Source organism: Protobothrops mucrosquamatus, unplaced genomic scaffold (assembly GCF_001527695.2).
Source record: "Protobothrops mucrosquamatus isolate PMUCROS unplaced genomic scaffold, P.Mucros_1.0 scaffold874, whole genome shotgun sequence".
NCBI lineage: Eukaryota > Metazoa > Chordata > Lepidosauria > Squamata > Viperidae > Protobothrops > Protobothrops mucrosquamatus.
In genome coordinates this window covers 1205886-1226516 of record NW_015387128.1, presented here as the reverse complement: position 1 = coordinate 1226516, position 20631 = coordinate 1205886, and the positions used below count along the sequence as shown (strand labels likewise).

General features: G+C 42.0%; 1 protein-coding gene across 1 annotated transcript in view; it reads left to right on the top strand.

Annotated features, from left to right (window-relative positions):
• The first annotated feature begins 10345 nt into the window (after nucleotides 1-10345).
• The window catches only part of GNG10 (G protein subunit gamma 10), a 17145-nt gene continuing 6859 nt past the window's right edge, over nucleotides 10346-20631 (top strand). Inside the window, exon 1 of the mRNA XM_015819213.1 lies at nucleotides 10346-10526. Within this exon, the coding sequence (XP_015674699.1) occupies nucleotides 10446-10526 (81 nt within the window). The 5' untranslated portion in view covers nucleotides 10346-10445. The remainder of the gene's footprint in view (nucleotides 10527-20631) is intronic.

The window sequence follows — 20631 nt, the reverse complement described above, 5'->3', positions numbered from 1 at the left end:
GTGAATTTATGTAACATAAAACAATCCCATCTGTGCTGCTTTGGGAGCATTTCTCCAGATAAATGTTCAGATAAAAACCATCTAAGCCAGACATATCAAACACAAGGCCCGGGGGCCGGATGCGGCCCGCAAAGTGGTTTCATGTGGCCCTCAAAGCCATCCTGGAAACAGTGAGGGAATGGCCCCCGCTGCCTTGGCCCTGGCCCTGGCCCTGGCCCTGGCCCAGGCCGGCTGAGAGCCAATGTACAATTTTGTGGTGGCCATCTATGCTGAAACACATTCAGTCTTAGCTCCACAAGGCCATCTAGAAATAGAGAGGAACCAGCCCCTGCCGCGTCAGCTCCGCCCCCTGGGTACATGCTGGGGAGGTGTCACGCTTTGTGAGGAATGAAGAAATGGACCATGCCTTGGCACTTGCCCCGGTCCCACCCCCTTTTGCCAGAGACCCTCAGATCTGTCCCACTCCTGCCCAGGTACCCTTGACGCGAACAATGTAGATCTGGCCATGCCCACCCCATCCACGCCCATCCAGTAGGCCGCACCCACCCTGGCCACACCCACCCGGCCCCCACGGGCAACCGCAATGCTGATGCGGCCCTCAATGAAATTGAGTTTGACACCCCTGATCTAAGCTGACAAATATCTGAAAAAGCATAATTTCTAATGTAAACAGACCAAAATCAGGATCATTATTACCTTATAATATCAACATTACCCCTCCTGATGTCCAGCTGTATTTAATTACAGCCCCTATTATCCCCAGTCAGGCACACTTTCTGGATATTTTTTTTTTAATGAAGTTGGTAGAAAGGAATATAAGGGGAATATGATATAGTGAGCTGTCAACCCCAATAGGCAGAGAGAACCAAGAAATCAACTCCAAAAGAAGGCTGAGTCTGCTTTTATAGAGAGATGTTATACTAACAGAATCTTGAAAGTTTTCATCCTCCTCTTCCTCTCACTGAATCAGAGTGGTATCAACTCGAGCTGCTGCTTTATAGTATGTTACCTTGTTTTGCTGTACTAAAAAATTGGTGTTTCCTTTGCCTAGGTCAGGGGTAAGCAACCTTGGCTCTTTTATGACTCGTGGACTTCAACTCAGGAATTCTGGGAGTTGAAGTCCACGAGTCATAAAAGAGCCAAGGTTGCCTACCCCTGGCCTAGGTTCTTGCATATCAGCCAAATGGCAGACAGAAACATACTACACTTGCAGCAGCATAAGAGATATTTCCTTAGCACTTGAGTGATTCTCAGATCAGATGAGGATTTCCTCAAATATAAACATGTACCCTTAAGTACTTCATGGTAAAAATGTCTCTACGCTTTCCTGTTATGCACTGTTTTTGGAATGTTTCCCTAATTACATATCTTGCTTTCTGAACTTGCAAGGCATTTTTACCTCCATCCACCCTACAGTCTTTAGAACAGAAGACTTTTTTTCATTCAGTAAGGCTTGACACTAGAGTAATGAGTAATTTTACAATCTCAAAGCCATATTAAATAAAACTCAATGTTATTCTGCTCAGAAGTGTAAAATGGGAACTTTGAGAATCTGGGCATCAGAAGTCCTCTAAGCAACTGTATTTAAACTAGGAATTTCAACTGCTGCTGGTATACCAAGATGGAATCTACCGTAGAAGTAGCCAACTGTGGAACTGAGTAAATGATTGCCACTTTAATTTAAACTTTCAATGAAAATGATAAATAATAACACAATGTCTCTGAACTTACATTTTCAGAGCATTTTGTTTCTACCATCAATGGTAAGATGTAGCTTCTTCATCAATATGACCAGTAGAACTTGCGACAGAAAAGGTTACAAACTACAGTTCTATATTAATTAAATCAGAAATTATTTCCCCAAGAAACATGCATATTAAAGAACATTTTATTTTAGACGAGGTCTATAAGGAAAAACCCCTTCATGGATCACCCTGCCAACAAAAGTACGTATAGTCAAGGCCATAGTTTTCCCAGTTGCAATGTATGGATGTGAAAGTTGGACCATAAGAAAGGCTGAGGGACAAAGAATTGAGGCCTTTGAACTATGGTGCTGGAGAAGACTCCTGCGAGTCCCTTGGACTATAAGGCGATCAAACCGGTCAGTTCTGGAGGAGATCAACCCTGACTGCTGTTTAGAAGGCCAGATCCTGAAGTTGAAACTCAAATACTTTGGCCACCTAATGAGAAGGAAGGACTCACTGGAGAAGAGCCTAATGCTGGGAAAGATTGAGGGCAATAGAAGAAGGGGACGACAGAGAATGAGGTGGCTGGAGGGAGTCACTGAAGCAGTAGGCGTGAGCTTAAATGGACTCCAGAAGATGGTAGAGGACAGGAAGGCCTGGAGGAACGTTGTCCGTGGGGTCGCGATGTGTCAGATATGACTTCGCAACTAACAACAACATAAGGAAAAAACATTTAGGTCCCTGTTCAGCAACTACCGCTGGAATTCTTTGTAGTGTGAATGTTTATTTAGAAGTAAATTATACCAAGTTCGATGGGACTTACTCCATATCCTAATAAGTGTGCCACCTATACTGTGTTACAACAAACTTACATGGATTGTTAGAAATTCAATTCATTTTGTGAAATAGCTTCAAGAAATGTAGTCCCATTTATTTACAGTCATCTCAGACTTTGACTTTTAAGATTCATGCTCATACCTGATTGCCAATGTCTGTATTATTGATGAATTATTTTCTAAACAGGAATTGTGAGACTCATGAATGCTCCATGGTGTTCAACTACCGGTAGCTTAGATTTCCGCAACCTTCCTGCCTCCAGCCCTTTTCTATTTTCGCTCTTCAGTCAGTCTCAGCTTTAGTGATATACAACAGATTCCTTTATGTACACATGGGCATGTGATGGTGACTCTTCTTTCCTGGTTGTGAAGCTCGGGGAAGATAGTTCTGAATTATTCATGGTTTTGCTAGAAGGAAAGCTTTTTTTAAATTAAGTCTTTCTGTGCTTAGATCTTCCAAGAATCTATTCTGCTTCCAACCTCCCATTCAGAATAGTTTTGCAGCAACTGTTCTGCTGAGGAAGAAAGATCATTTATCTTAGACATACGGTGAATATAAATGCCTTAGTCCTCTGTAACTTTAGAATTCACACAGGTGTAACAACCCAGGTATAATAATTGTCAATAAGAAAGACAAAAAAGTCTGGCTATAGTGGACGTAGTAGTACCTAAAGACAGGAGAACAGAAGAGAAAGAACTGGAAAAAATCACAAAATACAAAGACCCGCAAATAGAAGTAGAACAATTACGGCAAAACAAAGCAAAAATAGTACCAATAGTTGTAGGTGCCTTGGATGCAAATAGTACCAATAGTTGTTAGGTGCCTTGGATGCAATCCCCAAACATCTGGAGCACCAGATGCTCTGTCTGAAGCATCTTGAACACTGTCAGCATTGACCAAATCACTGTCAAGTCAACTGCAAAAGGCAGTTTTACTTGGAATGCTTACATCCTGCAACAATACTTTTAATACATCAAACAACAATATCTGCCTATTCCATGTCTTTAGGAAGGACTCAATAATCAAGTCCACTCTAAACATCTGGCTGATTGCAGCGAATTATAATAATAGCACATTTGGAACCGAGATGGAAATCTCTTTTTTCCTTCTCTCTGCTCCGAGTGATTGTCTGAAAGAGGAACTTTATACAGCTTTCAAGATGAGAAATAGAAGAGGAGAGGAAAGTCTCTATTCTGCAATATGGGAAAGATTCTTCTATGCCAGGGGTGTCAAACTCACGTGATATGTCACGGCAATGGAGTGGGTGCGGTTTTGCTATGATGCATCCGGCCCGCAGGCTGGCAGTGTGACACCCCTGTTCTATGCCATACAGAAGAATCAGAATTAGACATTTTTCTCTCTCTCACTGTCCTTCTGCATAGCTAGGGCTTCTACCTAATGTATATTTCTTTTATTTATATATAAAAAAGGAGACAGCAGGGGAATGGCCATGGAATGGCGGTTATGGGAAGCCATCCATCCAGAGAGGAAATTATCTCTGTCCCAATAATAAATAACACAGCTTTACATGTCACAAAATTAAAGACTTGCTCACATAAGTAGCTTCTAATCACATTACTAGCTAATTCTTCATGGCTCATTTAAGATCTCATTTACGCCCTGCTTTTTAAAAAAAAAAAAATACACACCTATGTAACTCCCAAGGTTACAAAGTTGTGTTTCTTAAGAAACTACTTATGTCCAGCAAGCCTCATTTGTAACTGAGGAACAATAGACCACGGTTGTCTGCATTTCTGCTACTTGGAAAAAGAAAGTCAAAACATTCCACTATGACCAAAAGACTGGAAAATGAAAAGCTTTTTAAAAGATTACTTTGGATATCAGCTACTGTTTCTCAATATTGCCTGGCTTTAGGAATTCCACAAAATAGTCATTAACCTTGGAGGATGGGGGTTTTTTTAACCCCTTTCTTTTAAGCAGCAAATACAGAACATTTCCTATCATCTATATTCAGTATTGTAAAATTGTCAGCTACAGCAGAGGTCCCCAACCTTTTGGGCACCAGGAACTGGTACTGTGGAGAGAGGTTTTTCCACAGACTGGAGGGTGCATAGTTTTGTGTGCTACCTGCATCCCAGGGATGGGGCTTTGGTTGTTTGTGCGGACCGGTTGCTGGCATGCCATGGACCAGGGGTTGGGGACCCCTGAGTTACAGTGCTTTGGTGTAAGGAATGCAAGTGCAAAAGTAGAAAACAAAGTTACTTGATGCACATATGTAGTTTATTTACCGTAATTACAGTCTTTGCAGACAAAATATTTCTTGAAAGTGTAAATGAAAAGATCCAACAGATGCTAAGCATTATTGTTGCTTTTTGCTTTTCCCCCCATACTCAGTGGGAAAGAAGTAAATATTATGGAAATTTTAGTGGCAGCCTTACAGATAAAATACTCTCAAGGCTAATGTTAGTTACAGCATTTTTGTGGAAATAATATTACTTGAAAATGTAAGCAGAAAGGTCATTTGAAAAGACTCAAAAACAATGTTTCTTCCTATCAAATGTGGAAGGGTGTGAATCTTCTGGAATTGGATGCTTTATTGTATGCTATGGATCCCCACATTGGGAAACAATAAACAAATAATAAACAAACCAATAAATTTTCGTCTATCTTGAGGAAACTGATCTTGTTGCTAATTGTTAATTCATTTCCTCCTTGATTAAAGAGCACATTCTTCTATTCATCAGAATATGTCAAATGCGACAATAAAATTGGGATGTCCAAGCCATTAAGGGGCAAAAAAAAGCTTCACTGTGGAAATTGAAAAGTTAATATGTTATTGCAAAGAACCGTAGAATTGGGGGCAACCAACAAATTTGGGCTTATCTTGGCATTTGCTTTTAGCCTACATATGATAGGAGATGTAAGGCTCAGGTGTGATGTGACCAAGGCACTTATTCAGGCAGTTCTCGACTTACGATCGATCATTTAGGGACAGTACAAAGTTACAACAAATCCCTCCCCCCAAAAGTACTTACAATGAGGGTTCAGAAGTTCCAATGGCCATCTCCCGGTCATGTGATCACATTTCAGGTGGTCAACAGCTGACTTACTTTTATGGGCACTTGTAGTATCACATGGCCATTATTTACTTTTTTTTGGCTAAAAATCAGCATTTGCATCTGGTTTTTGGCAAAAACACCCATGGTGAATAATGGGTTTGCTAAACACGAAAAAATGTTAAAAAAATAGATCTGGTTTCACTTTACAACTTTCACAACTTACCACCACAATGGGCAGACTGCATTATAGACCCATTTCTTGGCTGCAAAAAATAGGTAGGGCTTTCTTTTAGCTTCATCCCTTTTAAAGTGTAATATTCTGCTTCACTGTATAGAATAAAAATAGATAACACTGTTCTCTTTGTTGCCAGAGTTATTATTGGTTATATAAAAATGTCAGCAGAGAATGCTGGCTGTCTTCAGATTCCAAGGAACCAATTAAAGATGGGGAAAGTGAGGGATGAGTAGAAATTGCAATAGCTTTGATGCTATCACCTTTATGGTCTTTGGGCATCACACTTTCCCCAAGGAAAAACGCGTTAAGTGTGTTTATAGCTTGACTACTTAATTTCTACTTGATTGTATGAATTCTATCTGATATTATGCTGTGTTCACCGCCAGGAAGATTTCAACTCTTTATTTTTATCTTACCTGTTGTGCTGATCTTGTTGTTAAAGATCTGCTAGAAAAATTTAGTTACTGGGTGGTGTAAATACACCATCAGCCAGGATGCTAGACAAAAGGCTATTTCCCTTTGTATTTGTGCATTTTCCAAGTAATGAGCTTTGTAGTTCCTTTCTTCACCTAGCTTCCCAGATTTGCCTTCTATGACAGGGGTGTTCAACCTTTTCACCCATTGTGCCACTTTTAGGATATGGCAATATCCAAGTACCACCAGTCGCCTAGCAAGGTGTCAAAAACCTGATGACCAAAAAAAAATAAATGCTTCATTCCAGCTGATCGGCGCTGGAGCCTGGCGCTGATCCTGGCGCTTCCACTGAGCCCTGACAGTCCCAAAGAAACACTAATCCTGGTGCTTCCGCTGAGCCCTGACAGTCCTGCAGCTCCAGCCGTCTCTCGCTCAGGCTTGTGCAGTGCTGCCACCAGTTCAACTCATTCCCCTCCCCCGCTACCACTTTTCTAGGATGGTCGCGTACCACCTGCCAGGTGCCAATGTACCACAGGTGGTACCCGTACCACTGGTTGAAAAGCCCTGTTCTATGAGACAGTTGTATGCAAGATTCCTCTGTTTCTGTTTTCAATAAAGTTGCATTCGTAGTCATACATTTTTATAAGCCTATTTTCTACATGTGTAGGTAATCTCTGATTCTATTTTTCAAACTCTGTTTCAGTTTTAGGACCAAAGTTTAGGAAGCTCAATGCTTCCCAAACTTTTTCCTTCATAATTCAAAACTGCTTATCAGAAAGTCCTTTTTTATCCACTGTAGGTAAAACACTTAAGTCAATTTAAATGCCCCTGTTGTGATTGTGTAATGGGTTTGTGTGTCATTACCAAAGAAAAAAACATTTTCCCCCAGTTTTGGGTAATTTACCCAGGTTTGGCAGTTGCTCCTCAAGATGTCAAATGAATCTTGAGATTTGACTGGAGAAGCCCCTCTATTTCTAGTACTTAGGGTTGTCACTTTTAATAAATACTTCCTTTTCGGTTGATTCCGTCTTATAGTCGTCCGTCTGTCTTGGACGTTTCTACTTCAGTCCTTTCGTTTCCGGGTCTTAGTTGTTTCTGAACGTTGTTTTCAGTTTCTATTAAAATTTTCAAAGAAAGTTGTATAATTATTGTTCTTTTTTTATACAAGGGCACTGAAAGGAGGGACTTACGACCGTTTTTCACACTTACAATCATTGCAGCATTCCCATGGTCACTTGATCAAAATTCAGATGCTCAGCATCTGACTCATATCTATGACTTTTGCAGTGACGATCACCTTTTGCGATCTTCTGAGAAGCAAAATCAATGGGGAAGGCAGATTCACTTAACAACCATGTTACTAAATTAACAACTGCAGTATTCACTTAACAACTGTGGCAAGGTCGTAAAATGGAGCAAAACTCACTTAACAGTTGTCTCACTTAGCAACAGAAATATTGGGCTCAATTGTGGTCTTAGGTTGAGGACTACCTGTAGAGCTGTGCAGGTTTTGGGAACTCTATTTCACAGCTGGGGAGTGGGGGGGAGGAATACCAGGTGAGGCACTCTTTGGAAGAAAGGAGGTGACAGCAGTAACTACTAAGAAGGCTTTTTGGAAAGGAAGTCTGAAACCTTGAATTTTCAGTTATGATATAGCTAGAGGTAAAAAGGACATTTAGAGGAGGGCATCAGCATCATAAAGAAAAATGTGGGGGAATTTTACAGATGTCTTCATTTTAGCACAGCACATCAAAGTAGCAATGAAAGAAAAGACCCTTTCAATCACTAGCAGATAGCAAAAATGCCTTGTTTCATTGTTGGACTGCTTACAGCAAAGGAATTCCTACAATAAAATTGTGTCTTACTGTGAACGAAATCACAGCTTGGAAAATCAGTTAAAACATCAGGTATACTCTCCAGAATACTGAAACTCAAGAAAAGGATTTTAAAAAGCTGAACTTTGCTGCTTTTTCCCACTTTCCCCCCCCCATCCGAAATGGAGACATTGCGTTAAGCCATTGTGTGGTTGAATTTTGTAGTATGTATGGCTTCAGATTTAGCATGTGCAAATCTAATCAGCTGTGATTTTTGCCAGAGAATCCTATGCAAATATAAATCCATGCAATACATGAACCCAAATGTGAGCCTACAGACTCTTACCATGGTTGCCACCAAAATATATCTAGGTACATATAGCGACTTAACAGAATAACAGAGTAGAATAACAGAATAACAAGAGTTGGAAGGGACCTTGGAGGTCTTCTACTCAAGCAGAAAACCCTATAGCATTTCAGACAAATGGCTATCCAGTCTCTTTTTAAAAGTCTCCAATGATGGAGCACCCATAACTTCTGAAGGCAAGTCATTCCACTGATTAATTGTTCTGTCAGGAGATTTCTCCTTAGTTCTAGGTTTCTTCTCTCCTTGATTATTCAGCTTAATTGCCGAATTGGAATACAAGACCGGTGGACCATTAAACTAAATCTTAATACATATCTTGGTAGCAGCCAGGTCCCTTCCCCCTTAACGCATTAATGCGTTTTGTGTTCTTTTGGCTTAGACTGAATCCAATCATTTTGAGCTCATAAGCCGTGGTTTAGGACTTAGCCTGCTATGCCAATCCAGCCAATTTGTAACAAATAATAAACTGGGTGGCTTTATCAGCGCTTGGAATCCAGCAAAGTATTTCTTGGAATAGATTTTAAGGAAAAAAAAAATAACCAAGGCCAGGATCATTACGGGTAGTCCTCGACTTATGACCATAACTGAGCCCAAAATTTCTGTTGTTAAAATGAGATATTTGTTAAGTGTTTTCCACCATTTTACAACCTTTCTTGCTTTGGTTAACTGAATCACTGCAGTTGATAAGTTAGTAGCCCAGTCGTTAAGTGAATTTGGCTTCCCCATTGACTTTGCTCGTCAGAAGGTCACAAAAGGAGATCACATGACCTCCGGGACATTGCAACTGTCATAAATACGAACCAATTGCCAGGCATCTGAATTTGAATCACATGATCATGGGGATGCTGCAAAGGTTACAACTACATGAAAAACTGTCACTTTTTTTCAGAGCCATTGTAAATCTGAACGGTCACTAAATGAACTGTTGTAAATTGAGGACTACCTGTACTGTACAGCAGACAGGTTGAGGGAGGTGGTAGCGATGGGAAGCAGAAGGTGTGGGGGGAAAAGCACCAGAAGGCAAGACAAGAAGCAATGGATGGAAACTAATCAAGGAGAGAAGCAATCTTGAATTAAGGAGAAACTTCCCAACAGTGAGAACAATTAACTGATGGAACAGCTTGCCTTCAGATGTTGTGGGTGCTTCATCACTGCAGGTTTTGAAGAAGAGACTGGACAGCCACTTGTCTGAAATGGTATAAGTCAATGGTAGGCAACCTTGGCTCTTTTATAACTCGTGGACTTCAACTCCCAGAATTCCTGTATCAGCCAAGCTGACTCAGGAATTCTGGGAGTTGAAGTCCACGAGTCATAAAAGCCAAGGTTGCCTACCCTGGTATAGGTCAGGGGTAGGCAACCTTGGCTCTTTCATGACTCGTGGACTTCAACTCCCAGAATTCCTGTATCAGCCAAGCTGACTCAGGAATTCTGGGAGTTGAAGTCCACGAGTCATAAAAGCCAAGGTTGCCTACCCTGGTATAGGTCAGGGGTAGGCAACCTTGGCTCTTTTATAACTCGTGGACTTCAACTCCCAGAATTCCTGTATCAGCCAAGCTGGCTCAGGAATTCTGGGAGTTGAAGTCCACGAGTCATAAAAGAGCCAAGGTCGCCTACCCCTGGTAGAGGTCCTCCTGCTTGAGCAGGCGGCTGAACTAGAAGACCTCCAAGGTCCCTTCCAGCTCTATTCTGATTCGATTTGATTCAGGGGGAAAAAAAAAGGAGCGTGCAAGATATGAACGTTTAGATGAATAAATCAAAGGAGGTCGGGAGCGAGTTGTCATCCCCAGCGGTCTCGCACGGCTGCGCTCTGCCAAATCGACCCGTCTCGCCTCGCCATTTCTTTCCCCAGAGGGGTTGGGGGGGGGCACGGTTGAGGGCTGTCTCCTCCCCCTTTTTTGCGCTCAGTTCTTGCCTCGGGAAGGCTGGCTCCTCCGTCCAGGCTCGGGAACCGGAGTGGTGGTGGTGCTGTGTGTGTGTGTGCGTGTAAGTAGGGGGGAGCGCGGATTCGCTCGGGAGAGAGAGAGAGAGAGAGAAAGGCCGAGAGGAGCCGCCGAGTGGTACCCGCTTGCCAGCATGTCTTCCAGCCCCTCCGTCAACTACGTGAAGTGCATAGTGGAGCAGCTGAAACTCGAGGCCGGCGTGGAACGCATCAAGGTGAGCCGCCTTTACAAAGAAGAAAGAAGAAGGAAAAAAAAAGGGGGGGGGGCGCCTTCGGCCGCTCTCGGACGTCGGGCGAGGCAGGCGCCGGGGCCGCTTTTCTCTCTCTCGCGGGCGGCATCATCAAGCCTGCCTTTGTCTTCTCTACCCAACGCGGAAGGCGGGACGCTGGAGCGCGGCGAGCAGGCGCCGGGGATGGGAGAACAGGGCCGCTCTCGGCTCTTGTGGGTTGGGGTTTTTTTTTTTTTTGGTTCCGGACGCGAGGGAAAAGACGGGGTAGCAAATTGGGGTTTTGTTTTGGGGGGGGATTTGCTTGTCTCCGGAAAAGCGGGGTAGCAAATTGGGGGCGGGGGCTCGCTTGTCTCCGGATCATCCTGGTCCGCTCACATTCGAGGTTTGCACGGGCGTTGGAAATCAAACCGGCCATTGTTGGTCTGCAAATCAAGTGGGGCTTGCGAAGGGCCGGGTTTTGTTTTGTTTTGGTTTCGTTTTCGGACGACCCCATTGCGGCTGGTTTTAGTTGCCTTGGCTTTCTGTTGCTGGCTGGTTGCTTCAGGTTTCTCTTTTGCTGCTATTTTGAGGACGGCGTCGTGGGTGCTTTCCAACCAAGCTCTTTTCCGGGGGAGGGGGGGATTCGGACTGTTTGTCTGAACGGCTGTGTGTGTGTGTGTTGTAAACCCGGCTATTGATTTTTAAGGCGTCTTTTTTCTCTCTCTATGGAGAGGGTGTGACTTCTGCTACACAATGCAAAGCAACGGCCATTGTTGGCGTATCCTGGAGTATCTTGATAGTATCCTGTACCATCAAGCGTTTCGAGTACAATGGAGTTGTAATAAATAAAAAAAAATGGGTTTCATAAATGAACCACGCTTGATTATAATCCCTTTTGTGGTTTTAGGTAACACTCTTGTGACTGTATTTGTAGGTGAGAAAGTCCCTGATAGCTGCTTGTTCCAGGATGGAGAGGATATAGTAAAAATGAGACCTTTGCCAAAAATGCTGCATTTTTCAAAGGGCTTTTTCTCAATTCTGCATTTTTTAAAATGTGTTGGATCAGTTCCATAATCCTCAGCCACCCTCATTCAGTTCTGAATTGTTAAAAAAATGTTTTCAGCCAAAGCAGAGTTTTAACACTCATATTGTCATGGTTGACTCTTAGAAACTGCTTTTGAAATATACCTTAATATATTTCTTAGTATATATCCCAAGAATAACCAATAGAAAGAAGCTGGATTGCCCACTAATATGTGATCACGGGCATGTTTATGTAAATCAGTATTTAATTTCATCAGTGTAGAGATGTCTTGTTAATTCTGCAATACTAAGAAACTGAATAACAAAATCAACTTCCAGACTTTACACAACTCTTCAGTATGAAATGCTGATAAAAATAAAGGAAATCAAAAATGTCACTTGATAAATGGATAGAAGCAGAGAATTTGAGTTGAAGGAGATCATTTAGATTATACAGGCCAATATTCCATTAGATTATCTCAGTGATGGCGAACCTTTTAGAGACTGAGTGCCCAAACTGCAACCCAAAACCCACTTATTTATCACCAGGTGCCAGGTGGGCGTGGCCCACTGGGTGGGTGTGGCTGTGGTGGTCATGGCAGACTGGGTGGGTGTGGCCAAGGTAGGCGAGGTCACCTCGATATTGCTTGTGAGGAGGGATGCTTGTGGGGGCCGGGCAGGGTTGGGGGAGATCCAGGGGGTCTCTGGCAGGTGGGGCAGTGGGCAGGAGGCTCATCTTATGGGGTGAGGCGAGACAAGGCGGGGCAGGGGGAGGGAAACCAGCCGTGCTGGGATGCATCCGGCCACGTGGGGCCTCACTGAGTTAGCGGGCGGCTGGTTGAAGAAAGATGGTTGCCATCTCTGGGGCATGGCACACGTGCCCACAGAGAGGGCTCTGAGTGCCGCCTCTGGCACGCATGCCATAAGTTCGCCACCACTGTATTATCTAATTTCAAGCAACCTCAACAATTTTACCCATTTTCTACTTGAACTCATCCAGGGAAGAGGAGTGATTGTCAAACTGCTCTTAGGAAGTTTGTCACATGGGTGGCAATTCTTTTAAAGGGAAGGGTAGAATGTTAGGTAAATTTGCTCCCATTAATGGAAGCATCGTCTGTCCATTTTTCAATTTGGAGTTCTGCCAGTAAGAAGAGGCAGCAGAGGACCCTACAGCTATGCTATTATTCACCCCACCCTTCTCTGTTTTTTGCTGGTTGGCTCCTCTGGGCCTCACCTATAAACAAAATACTTTTGGTTAGGATCCCAGGCCATGGTGATTAGGCACAATTATATAATTAGAGGTTACCATTGGCTAGGTATATATAACCAATTTGTGTAGGCGTTTCTGTAAAGAGAAATTAAAGTTCTGTATCCCAGCAGTACATAAAGGAGTTGTTTGTTCTTTCAGATTACATTTTTGGATGTCTTCCAGCGTCCCAGAATTCCCATGCTAGCTCAGCATTCTGACACAGTCAGCGTAGGGAGAGATATGTAAACCTTGCATGACTGTTTAGCTAAGAGTGCATTTTACTGTTTTCAGTGGGGTTTATGTTCTGCTTGTAAGTTTTTTTTTTATAATTATAGCTTTATTTGCTTTAGAAAGGTTTTTCTTGTATTGTGTGTTGTTGCAAGGCAGCCTGTGTTAAATACTAGAAATTTCCCCACAGCTCCCTTTTCTCGTCTTTAGTGATCCTTCACTGAAGCCTTGCAAGTTTGCTTCCATATGTTGACAACTGTCCAAATGATAGGGATATAGCTTTTCTGTAATTGGGGGGATGGGGCAAAGAAGCAGCAGAGTAAATGTATTAAGTATCCAATAACTTTGATGTACATTTTGTTTTAGAAAATGCCCATGTTTCTAAAACAAAAATGAGAAGGACATTCTCTACTAAATGGTCTGCCAGTACTATGATCCATGTATGCCTTGACTGCTGAGGGGGGAATCAATTAAAATGAGTGCATCTTCAAGCTATAGAAAGCTTGGTAGCTCCTGTTTCAATTAGTGAATGACATGGAGATGGGGCAAGTTTAACATACTTCCATCAGTGGTTTTGGACGGAAAATATAAAAGATTCTATTTGAATCCAAACCCAGCCCTTGTCATGGTGAAAAGAAGCCATCAAAACATGCCTTACTGTACTATCCATTTTATGCCGAGGATGAGCTGTTAATTCCACATCTGATTAAACATCCTGGTCATTCTGATCAACATCTTGTTCTCCTATTCAAATGACTATCTCTTCAAGTGTAGCCAAATTCTGGCACGCAATATGAAAGGCGCACAGCAGTAAAATACTGATAAATCTTCTCACCTAATTAGCTGATCAGTGTCAATTTTATGTATCCGAGTGGACTGCAATAAAGGCTCTGGGGCAGGGACTGTCTGCATTCATTCTACTTCTAAAGGGCATTTATTTGCTCATTGAAACTGAGGTAAGGGTGACAGTAATACTTGAGTCTTTTCATCCCAATAGGATTGGCACGCTCCACCTGTTTCTCTGGGGTCCAGGAGAAGAGCCTTCTCTTCCATCCTGTCCTGCCCTTTGGAATATCTTTCCCCCCCCCCCATAGCGAGATTGGCTCCCACCCTCCTCATCTTCTGCAAGACTATCACAGTGAAGGTGGTTGATAGTTTAATAACAGATTCCACCTCCCCCTCTCATCCTCCCCTCCTGCCTCCCCATCTTTTAGTCATAGCTGATAGTTTGTATTTTTATAGTTTTTGAATTGTTTTATTCTTTTTTTAACCTGGTAGGCTGCCCAAAGTCACCTCATGCTGCGATGCGTGGCAAACAGATTGAATTGATAAATAAATAGAAATACAGTGGAGCATTTCCGTTCTTCGAAACGTATTTATTCTTGCAACAGCCCTGTGAGGTAGGTTTCACCTAGCAGGTATCAAAAGAGTCCCTCATTAATGGGTGCAAAAGGACCTTTGTCATTATTTTGCATCTTGAGAATAATTATTTGATACACGTGGTCACTATTTAAAGATTTGTGCTGGAGTCTTGATATCCTCTCCAGTTCGTATTTGTTCTTTTGCACATGTATTGGAGAAAATTAAAATACCCCAAAACAAATTTAAAAGAAGATTATCTTCTCTGTGTTTACCTCTTCGGCATCTCACGAAAACCAGTGAAGTAAAACAGAAAATCAAAGAGTGTGGCCGAGTCTGAGCAATCTCTCACATTGACCCTGGCCTGTTCCCCTGCACAGTGCTTCTACTCCTGCTGTGACCCAATTTAAATTTAACCAACGTTGCAGATTTTAAGTCTAGAAGCATTTGTAATTCTGTAAGTATGTGCTAGAATAATACTACCTAGTGGTTATACAGTTGGGGAGTTGGAATATAAAGGTTTGTTCTTCTCTCTCTGTCTTCTCACTCTTTCTCTCTCATGCTGGCTGGGGAATTCTGGGAGTTGAAGCCCACAAGTCTTAAAAGTTGCCAAGGTTGGAGACCCCTGCTCTATCCCACTCATTCTAAGTGGTGAATTCTTCCTTGACATGCCTTGATTTCGGGTAACCCCCTTCAGAGGCCACATAAATATACCTATTGATTCAGTTCTGTTGAATAGTAGGCCCCCTTGACATGTGCTCACCCACCTGCCTGTTATTGATAAAATTGATGTAAACCTGGCTGTTTCAACACGCTAGGGCAGTGATGGTGAATCTTTTAGAGACCGAGTGCCCAAACCACAACCCAAAACCCACTTATTTATCACAAAGTGCCAGGGCCGCATCAGCATTGTGGTGCCCTCAGGGAAGAGGTATGGGGGCGTGGTCCAGTGAGTGGGCATGGCTCTAGTTGTCACAGCAGACTGGATGGGCATGGCCACCTCGATGTTGCTCATGGGGGGGATGCCTGTGGGGGCAGGGTAGGGTTGGGGGAGATCCAGGGGGTCTCTGGTAGGTGGGGTGGTGGGCAGGAGGCCCAGCATAGATGGGGGGAGGCACGCAATTCCAGCTGGGACTGGGGGGCCATGGCACTGATAGGGATCCGGCTTTTCCTGCTCGGGGTGGCCTTTGGCTTGCTGCGTGTGGGCGTGCTCTACCACCTCTACTCGAGCTTGTTAGCTAGCTGCTTCGCCTCCTTTGTGCTGGGTGGGGCTACTGGTCCGGGTGGCGGCGGCCTAATGGACTTGCGCAAGCTGCTGGGCTTTGAGTGCCGCCTCTGGCACGCATGCCATAGGTTCGCCACCACTGCACTAGGGGTACTGTGACATTATAACTATCCCTTCAGATGTTAGATTAGTTTTTATTGTTTAAATAGGACTCCTGGTTTTATATTGCATGGTGTTGCTATCAATTTAATTTAGAAAATAACTGCTCTTTTACAGACCCATCTATTCTGTGCTGTAGGAGGGGTGGTGGCTGAATCATCCTATGGGTGTTTTGCAGAACGCATGCCAGTTTAGTTCGATTCAATTCATGTCATCATGGTTAATGAGGCTGAAGAAACAAAGGCTATCTCTCCAGGGTTGCAACAGATTGCAACGTAAATAATACCGAAGCTTTTCCCAGGGTTGTGATGAAAGACCAAAGGTTTTTGCCGTCAAAGAAGCCATTCCGTTACAGACCTGAATCTAGCAGGCTGCAGTTAGAGCAACCTGTTCTTCATTTGTGTTTGGACTTTGTTCACCATTCTGATTACATTAAAATAAAGTATGTTATAAACGGTGTCCATACTTCAGAAACAGGCAGCTGGATTTTGTGAGGAAAACTGTTTACAAAATTGCCCTTAACAGAATGTTGGCTCTCTAGATCCTTGCTTCATTTTTCCCCCAGAGAAGATACTGTAAACAAACATAATTGCTACAGGTCGTCCTCTACTTATGACCCAATTGGGATTGGAATTTTGGTCACTAAGCAATATGGTCATTAAGTGAATCATCATGTGACCAGGCCTGATTTTACCACCATCTTTCCATGATAATTAAGTGAATCACACAGTCATTAAGTGAATCTGGCTTCCCTAATTGAACTTGCTTGCTGGAAACCAACTGGGAAGGTCACAAAATGCATTCACATGACCACAAGACACACTGCCTATCGGTCATAAATGTGAATGGATTCTCAGTGCCAGAATTGCAATCTCTTGACTGTAGGGCTGATGCAACAGTCATGATGTCATGAATAGGTTGTAGATAACTTTTTTTCCAGGCCATTATAACTTTAAACTGTTGTTAAATGAATGGTTGTAAGTTAAGGATTATTTGTATAGGTATATATATTGGGCCAAGGGCTATATTTGCTTTCAGAGAATACTGTGCAAGGCCTATGCCAACAGGGTTAGAGACAGAGACACAATGGAGACCCTCTGTAGGTTTACACATTTTCCCCTAGATCAGGGGTCTTCAAACTTGGGCCCTTTTATGACTTGTGGACTTCAACTCCCAGAATTACTTCTTATTTAATTATCATAAAAATGTTCACTTTTTGCTATGGTACTATCCATTCTTTTCTAATCAAAGGCGCAAGTCATAAGTCTTGCTTGATAGCAAGATGTATGGCACATACATTTAATAAATGGCACATACATTTAATAAATAACTAAATAAATTGAATTAAATAAGCGCACTTTTTTCTGTTGCATGCAAGAATCTATATGGGGGTTCCAGTGATCCATAAATGTAGATGTCTTTTTCTCTAATCAAAGACATTAATTTAACCATCTTAGCAAGTTTCATCATCCTCACCAGTCAACTCCATGGTGGGCAGTGTCAAACCTTTCCACTTTTGAGTACAGAATAATCTTGTTGCAGTTGTCATACCTTAAAAACAAAGTTCCAAACACCAATTTTCATAAAAAATATTCCATTACTTTCTCCATAAGTTGTTTATAAAAATACCTTTATCTTCATTTGAGGGACAGACCCCCAGGACCATAGTTTTAACCTCCTATAGCTTCTACTACAACAAATTTACCATGTTCAATTAATACAGGCAGTCCTTGACTTACGACAGTTTGTTTAATGACCATTCGAAGTTACAACAGCATTGAAAAAAGTGATTTATGACCGTGTTTCACACAACCATTGCAGCATCCCCATGGTCATGTGATCAGAATTCAGAAACTTGGTGACTCATATTTATGACATATTTATTAACTCCATCGGATAAACTGGGACTGGATTTTTGGAGGAAGCCTGAATTTATTTAACAGTGTTCCAATATCTCAGGGGCTGCCCCAAAGAAGAGGGAGTCAAGCTATTCTCCAAAGCGCCTGAAGGCAGGACAAGAAGCAACGGATGGAAACTTATCAAGGAGAGAAGCAACCTAGAACTAAGGAGAAACTTCCTGACAGTTAGAACAATTAACCAGTGGAACAACCTGCCTCCAGAAGCTGTGAATGCTCCAACACTGGAAGTTTTTAAGAAGAGATTAGACAACTATTTGAATGAAATGGTATAGGGTTTCCTGCCTGAGCAAGACTAGATGGCCTCCAAGGTCCCTTCCAACTTTATTATTATTATTATTATATTATATTATTTCACCCTTTGGATAAAGGAGGATGAGGGAAATTTTCATGTACCTTCAAGCTTTTCTTACTGTGAAAGTCTCAGATTTTTGATTGCCATCTCAGAATCGTGGGCCACGATTTGTGTCCCTGGGTCATGTGATCATGTGTTGTGACCATCTGACAAGCCATATGGGAAAGCCAGATTCACTTAACAACCATGTCACTAAGTTAACAACCATAGCGATTCACTTAACAGCTGACGATCATAAAATGGGACAAAAATCATTTAACAAATGTGTTGCTTTGGACTCAATTGTGGTTATAAGTCAAGAACTACCCTTAGAAGTTCTGCGTTTGAGGGTTAATATACAATATGGTATTAATTTTCCAACAGCGGCAGTGAGTAACAGACATTGCAGAAAAGCTGACCAGCTACTCATGACTTATTGTAATGAGTAACCATTGCCACTCCTCATGGCAGTAAGGGGCAAGATCACATAGAACTTCTTTTAGGCTAGCTGAAACCGAAGAGGAGATTTTGCATCACCAGCATATAAAGTAGAAGCATAGAGTCAGGTCTACTGCTTGGAAATGGTACTTGAACTTGGGCATTCTCAAACTTGAACCAGCACAGGGATACTTTGATCCAAAAGTATCAAAGAAGCCAAAATATAACGCTTCTTCCCCATATAAGATAAAGGTATTCTGAAGTACCTTGTGAAAAGCACATCCCGTTGTTTTGTGTGATTTCACATTGAGCAGCAAAAGGCATCCATTGATAGAAACAGCAGTCTCCCAAGGCCAAGCTCCAGGGATCAAATCAAAGCCACTTTTAAATCAATAAAGGAAACCCAGAGAATCCCCCAAGGCTAATTGAAATCATGAGGGATAAAGCACTGATCACGCATCTACCATCCATTCTTGAAATCATTTTCCTCCTTCTTAGATCAGTCTTCAGGGTTTTATTGTACTTAGGCTTTTAATAATGTAGACGTGAGTGGAAGGCTGAATGGATATGTGCTATGATCTAGGGCAGGGGTCTTCAAACTTGGGCCCTTTTATGACTTGTGGACTTCAACTCCCAGAATTTATTTGTTGCAAAAGAAATTCTATTTCTTTTTATCCTTTCTGCACTTTTCTTTTTTTCTTTTTCTTTGTTCTTTTTCTTCAGTATGGTTAGTTTTTATGTTCTCTTTCAAACTCTTAATTTCACACACACACACACACACACACACACACGCTAAAATTACTGTATATAAATGCTATGCCACATATATGAAAAGTACTCATATTTCCCATATTTACTTATGTATAAGCCCAGCTGGTTGCAATGTCCTATGTTGCATTTGCAACCGCCTGCTGACTTCCCTATTGATTTGCTTGTCAGAAGCTGGCATTGAAGGTCACAAACAGTGATCATGTGATTGTGGGATGCTGTGATGTAATTGCAAGCTGGTTGCTGAGTGCCCAGATAGCAGGTAGGGATGCTACAACAGCTGCAACTATGAGGATCTGTTATAAGTTCCCGTTGTTCAGCACCTATGTAACTTTGAAAAGTTGGCCATTCAGTGAGGATCACCCATAGATAGTATAATACTGATCAAATTCAGTTTCTTTTTTAAAAAAATAAATAAATATTAGAGCATATTCTTCCTGGAATCGGCATCAAAGGGTTTCCCATCAGGCATTGTAAACTTTGAAATGCAATTTGGCGTTTCACTAATTTTAATGGCCATAACTGTACCGCAACTGCAATGATTATTTTCAGGGCTAGTGCCATTAGCCACACTTACATAGTGCTCAGGTTTCCTATTCCTGCAACATAAGCTCTGTAGAAGAAGTTCAATTTAAATTTTGGGAAGGTTTGTTGCAAGTGCTCTGTTGTGTATTAAATTCTTTCCTGAGATTGGAAGCTGGCCTAATTGCTGCAGAGACCTATGTGCAGCTTTGCCTCCTGAAATATTGTTAATGGGGTTTTTTTTTTACTTTCCTAATTTTGTACGACTGTCTGTGAAAAGGCCTGCTATATCTTCATAGGCATCATCATAGATTTAAAATATTATGAATTATGAATACCATCTGCTTTTGCTTGGCCTTAGATAGCCTCTTCTGAGTTGAAGCAAAGTCCCATAACATGCATGACCTATGTTCCTGGACGGAGCAGACTTATTTGCCAAGAATGTAGTAAACATTCTCTTGCCTGTCCCATGGAAGAGCTTTTATTTTTGCCCATTGCAGACTTTTTTTTAACCATTTTTTTCAATCACATCCCTGCATAAGAACAATTTTGCCCCTCACTTAGTAGAAGGAATAGAAAACCCCTCATTTGCTTCTGCACTGTCTCTTCTTCATGGCTTGTGGGAAATTGGCCTAATTATGTCTTTTTAAACCCTCTCTCGTGCCAACTCAGAGGAAAAGATTATTCTCCTTTTATTTATTTATTTATTAAATTTATATACCGCCCTATCTCCCTTACGGGACTCAGGGCGGTGAACAGGCGATACTAAAAACCACAATAATAAATAAATAGTTTCTGTTCTAAAATCAAATTAAATAATGGGCCTGTTCTAAAAACACCCCATACAAAAACCCCCACTAAAACATAATCAAACTACGCCAGGCCGGCCG